The sequence below is a fragment of the Nematolebias whitei genome, chromosome 12, assembly GCF_014905685.2.
Source record: "Nematolebias whitei isolate Nwh7 chromosome 12, NemWhi1, whole genome shotgun sequence".
NCBI classification, from domain to species: domain Eukaryota; kingdom Metazoa; phylum Chordata; class Actinopteri; order Cyprinodontiformes; family Rivulidae; genus Nematolebias; species Nematolebias whitei.
This window is the reverse complement of record NC_056509.1, coordinates 6,564,992-6,570,773: the sequence shown is the minus strand read 5'-3', so window position 1 is coordinate 6,570,773 and position 5,782 is coordinate 6,564,992. Positions and strand designations below refer to the sequence as shown.

At 37.7% G+C, this 5,782-nt stretch overlaps 1 protein-coding gene across 1 annotated transcript; it reads left to right on the top strand.

Annotated features, from left to right (window-relative positions):
* The first annotated feature begins 4,050 nt into the window (after positions 1–4,050).
* Positions 4,051–4,309, top strand: snrpf (small nuclear ribonucleoprotein polypeptide F). The gene is given in 3 exon segments (XM_037685250.1): positions 4,051–4,126; positions 4,129–4,227; positions 4,230–4,309. Coding segments are annotated over 3 exon segments (255 nt in total).
* Positions 4,310–5,782: the final 1,473 nt, after the last annotated feature.

The window sequence follows — 5,782 nt, the reverse complement described above, 5'->3', positions numbered from 1 at the left end:
GGTAGGTGGGACAGTTTGACTGCTACATATGGGGATCATGACAACTAATAACGGCCATTTAATGGACTGATAACATCCGAAGCTGCTCATTGACCTGCATCAAGAGTGAGTCATAGACTGATGTGGTAGAGAGAATCTGGTGATTTTTCAAAATAAACCTTTTTTTCCCCTTCTGTGCGGCCCGGTACCCATTGACCCACGGACCGGCCCAGGGATTGTGGACCACTGGTTTAGATTGTTCATTATTGTTTTAATAATTACTTTACTACTTTTTAAGCAAGTTATGTTATATAGTTTTAAACCAAATTATCATTCTTTTTCATTTGTGTTATTCAATTTGTTTATTATGGTTGATGATTCTTAGTTTGATAAGTTGTTTTTGTACAAAAAAGTAAAATTTGTCATTTCATTTGGATGAATATTCATTTGTTATGGTATAGAATTCCCTGTTTATAACAGATTCTACTTCAGAGACTGAGTTGTGATAATTAAAAGATGAATACATTAATTCAGTTGTTGCTGGTCAGTAAACCGACTGACTGCTTTAATGAGTGCAAAACAACAAGTGTAATAGAGTGAGGAGCAAGTGTCACCCTTCTTCCTCCATTCACTCATATATGCTACAGCAGCAAGGGTGCTTGAATGTTAATGCACTGTCACTAATAATGATAATGATAATAATAATAGTAGTACTATTAGTAGTACAGTTGTTATTATTATTAGTAGTATAATTCTTATTACTGTTATACATTTGATGCTAGTTTTTAAATTCTTCCACATTGTCAGTTTGTCATGAGAGAGCAATACTGTTGATCAACAGGGAGGTCAATTTGTCAGTAAACAGAACTGGTGATGCCTCAGGGTGACAGTGCTGCAGTTGTTTGTGTTCATGTCCCTGAAGCAGCCAGTTAAACTCAGTCATACTGGGGTGTTTTTTTTAGTCTTGTGGCCACAAAAGCTACAAGGCATTTGTTCAAACTGATCTCAAACACATTTCCAATAAAGCGCACAGTACTGGCCCCAGTACCAGCATTAGAGTCATTGAACCAATTGAGTCTGAGAGACAGTTTAGCAGCCCCCTTTCCTCCCATCAACAGCTCAAGTAATTTAATCCATGTTTTGCAGCTTTTGTAGTTCAGCCTCCACTGAAACACCCCAAGATACTTGTAATTACTGTCAATATTTGAGTTTGTGTTGACGTGAGACACTGCCTGGGCTGGACGGAAATTAGAAGAAAGTGCATTTGTTGTGCACATTTGGTAGAATGACAGTGATCCAAAGCTGCAGCGACAACAAGCGTGACACCTGTTTAAATGTTTGGTGCAATAAAATGAAATTTGACACGATGAGGGGAAAGAGAAGTAAACCCCACAGCCTGTCTGTGATGGTTTTAATTAACTCGTGTATGACAAAACCACTGCTAATGCACATCGGTGCTTATGACAACACAACTACAGCACCATTGTTCAATAGGGTTGCCTGTTTCATCTCTGCCTGTGATTGAAATCTTTTCTCATGGAAGTTCTCCCATGGCAGACTGTTGACTGTGAGTGTTATTTGCATACACCAGGGTAAGTTTTGTCAGGTTAGAAAAATGCATCGCAGCAATAATCAAAAATGATTTCTTACAGCAACAAAAGTGTGAGTGTTTGGAAGCATCTGATCAAATGTTGACTGCTGGTTGAATTCCCCAGGATCATTGTCTGAGAAGTCAGGGAGTTCTCTTTCTGACAAGACAATAAATCTCCTACTACTCCAGGGACAAGTGCAAAAAGGAGGAGTAGAAAGGAGGGGCTGAAGCAGGCATGTGTGTGGTGTACTACAAAGACTGTTTGTGTTGGGGAGAAAACGCTGAATTTTCTGTTCTGTAGACCAGCAATGTCTACATCCCAACAAAAGATGAGTAAAAGATGAGTGGAGTCACACTTTTGGCCTTTTCTTTGTTTATACCTACATTTACAGAATGTTGAAGCCAGTGTTGCTGCTCTGCAACACAGCATCTCTTGGATCACTGCCTAGGGAACATGTACTGCACAGACGGAGGCGGGTGTGTGTACAGTGCAGTGAAGCTGAGCCTGCAGGGGGTGCAGAAAGGCTGTGGGTCACAATTTTTGGCTGAGCAACACATCCGTCCTAGTGTCCTCTGGAGTCAGTCTGCTGTGCAAATGAGAAGCAGAGCAAAACAACCAGCAAGAGGGGAGAGGGGGGTCATCCAGAAGACAGGCTAAACAACAGAAATGTAACCAAGGCCATGTTCTCTTACAGATTTTGATCATTTGATTTATTTTCAGGCTTTGTCAGGGACAGCTTTTCTTGTCATGATTCTCTAATGTGACCCAAACACTTAAGAAATCTGTATTGTTTGATGAGTGTGTGGGAGTGTGTGTGCAAGTGTATGTGTTTGAGGGGACGCAAAGGGTCCCAACATTTGCTCAAAGCCTGCCTTAAATATACAGATTTGGATCAAATTAGGAGACCACAGCAATGTTTTCTAAAACCAGCATGTATGATAGCCATTCCATTCCAGTGCATGTCGAATTCCATCACAAGCAAGTCTCACATGATCATCCGAACCAAATCTTATTTTAACAAGTAATTACTTATTTTAACAAGTAATATAGCGGGATTTGAAAAGTGGATGTTTTTAGTTTACAACATGAGTGTTGTGCCACACTGGAGTTGAACAGGGAATATAAGTACCTCTTAACGTTTTTGGTGCAAGATATTAAAGTGGGTATGAGAAGAACAGAGGCAGGTCTTTTTGATTTTTTGCTTTTGTTTGTTTGTTTTGCGTGTCTGAAGCAGTGCAGTTATGTATCCTGGCAAGTAGAGGGAACAATTTGATCCTTGAACAGGAGCAATGGTGGAGACAGGGGGTGGCCAATGGTGGCATGGCCCCATATATTAATCTTCAGCCATCCCAAGCATTTGAGGAAACTACAGTAATTTCGGATCTATAGAGCGCACCAGAGTATAAACAGTGCACAGTAAATTTAAAATAAAACACAATTATGTACATAGCTCAGCTGCGCTGGTGTATAAGCTGCGGGTGTCTACGATGTAATATCAGAGATGCTCCTAAGAGAATGTACCGTTCTTGTTGTGGTCCAAGAATCAATCACCAGATAGCAGTTCATAGACTTTAGTTTGCTGTTCAGCACACACAGAGGCTGCTGATTCTCACAGCTGTCTGACCCATGGTTACTCTACTAAATAACCTACAACCTACTGAATGAACAGAAACTAGACTAAGAAGAACAGACTACCTGTAATCACCGGAGAGAACAGTGCTAAACACCTATGATAACCGAAATTATAAAAAAATTAACATACCGGTAAAATTGAACCACAATTCCTACATGAGGCCATATGACCAGCAGTCACCCACAGCAGAATACTACCGTAACATACATTGTTTATTAACATTGTAACTGTTCATTAATTGACTGCAATTGATTTTTAATGGTAAGCACTTTGGTATGGGCTCATATTCCAAGCCTTAAATAATTTGCAAGTGTAAAAAAAGATTTGTAACCTTATAAAAAAAGAATTGTATGTGTAAAAAAGAATTGTAACCTTACAAAAAAAAAGATTTGTAACCTTGTCAAAAAGATTTCTATTTGCTAAAAAAAAAATAACAAGTTACAAAACGTTTTACGATGTTCTGTTTACAGATATGAATCCAAAAACTATGTGTACGAATTTTGTCCAGGATTTTACTCTTCTCAGTTGATTCGTCAATGTCATGTCAATCACAAAATAAGGATCCGATCAGAGAACAGATGGGTTTGGCTGTAGACGCCTCGTTGAGCGGACTGGTCGTCAGAGCATCCGCTATATTGATTATGGCAGATCTGCCGGTCAACTAACAAGGAAATGGACTGAACTTCATAAAGAACTGTTGTACGAAGTGTTTGAAGTTAATCTCTGTCATTCACAACTAATATAGCTGTAAAACAAACAGGCACCAAACATACTAACTTTTAACATGATTATTAAAAATGTTTACTCCTTAAATGTATTGCTCCATACAGCTTTAATTTGAATAAAATGAGTTTACCTCTCAACCCAAAGCCTTTCCTGAACAGCCTGACAGGAAAACCTGTGATGGTGAAACTGAAGTGGGGATGGAGTATAAAGGCTACCTGGTGTCTGTGGATGGAGACATGAACATGCAGCTTGCAAACACAGAAGAATACGTCGATGGAGCATTGGCAGGACATCTTGGTGTATCCTCATCAGATGCAACAATGTTTTATACATCCGAGGTGTAGAAGAGGAAAAAGAAGATGGAGAAATGAGGGAGTGATCTGATGTTCTGTGTCTGTGTAGCTCATCGTGGAGTTATTGTGTTTCTTGTTGTTTTCATTGTTTTAAACATAATGGGTTTTCTTTTTTACAACTTGTTTTCTTTACCTTAATACCTGATTTGTTATGAGACCAACACAATAAAGTGGCTGTTGTAATATATCTTAAGGGCGGCTGTGGCTGAGTGGTTAGAGCAGTCATCCTCCAATGCAAGAGTTGGGGGTTCGAATCCACCAGCAGTCACATGCCGAAGTGTCCCTGGGCAACACACTGAACCCCTCATTGTCTGATGTGCGTGCGTGCACATCTGCTCACAGACTCATGTTCATGTTTGTGCTGATGTTCAATGTTTTATGTTATGAGTGCTTAGTGTATATTTAGTTGATGTTTTTCTTAGTTCATATCTTAGATGTTATTACTGTTTTTCTTATACATTTTATTGTTGGATGTAACTGGGACCCTGTGAACATAATTTCGCTCCACCACATGTACCACATGAGGTGCGAATGACAATAAAGAAACTCTGACTCTGACTTTAGAATGATTTGTTGAATTATCTTTCAAGAGCTCTAGTATAGAGCTGTATGAATGGGTAAATGAGGCACAGATTGTTGTAAAGAGCTTTGAGTATCTTGATCAGATAAAAAGGTGATATATAGGTACAGTCCATTTAAATGTTTAGGTTTAAAGGTAAACACTAAACAAATATATTTATTCTTTGAGTGTTTACAAATACTAACGGCTGTAACACGATTACTGGGGTGATAAATATAGAAATATTCACATTCTAGATTTAATCTGTATCTATAATAACCTGATCCCGAAATGTAGATGTGACGTTAATTTTCTGAATAAACAGCACTAACGTTCACATTTTAATTAATCACATCCATGAACAAATATATACTAATATATCTTTACAGGGGGTGGGGGGACGGTATTGGAACAAAAAAGTGTATATATATATATATAGCTGTTTATATGTTCATAGATTTGATTAATCAAAATCAGTTAAATGTGAACATTAGTGCTCCTTATTCAGAACATCGATGTCACATCTACATTTTCATGATCATGTTATTACAGATACAGATTAAATGTTAATATGAATTAGGGCTGCAACTAACGATTATTTCAATAATCGATTCATCAGTCGATTATTTTTCCGATTAATCGATGAATCGGCAAAAAAAAAGTTTTAATTTCCACCCCTTTATTACAAAATTGAACATTTGACTGACATAGCAATTCGCACAAAAAAACAGGTTGCTATTTGACTATTCTGTTAGTAAAATATTGAATAATAAAAAAATAAAAGTTAGTCAAATAGCTTAAAAAAAATAAATGTACACAAAAATATATACAAATGTGTCTTTATACCTGCACAATATGTAGCTACTTTGTAAAATGTGTCATTGAGGGAAGAGTGTAACCTGGATTAAAAGTGTGGATTATTGTAACCTGGATTAAAAGT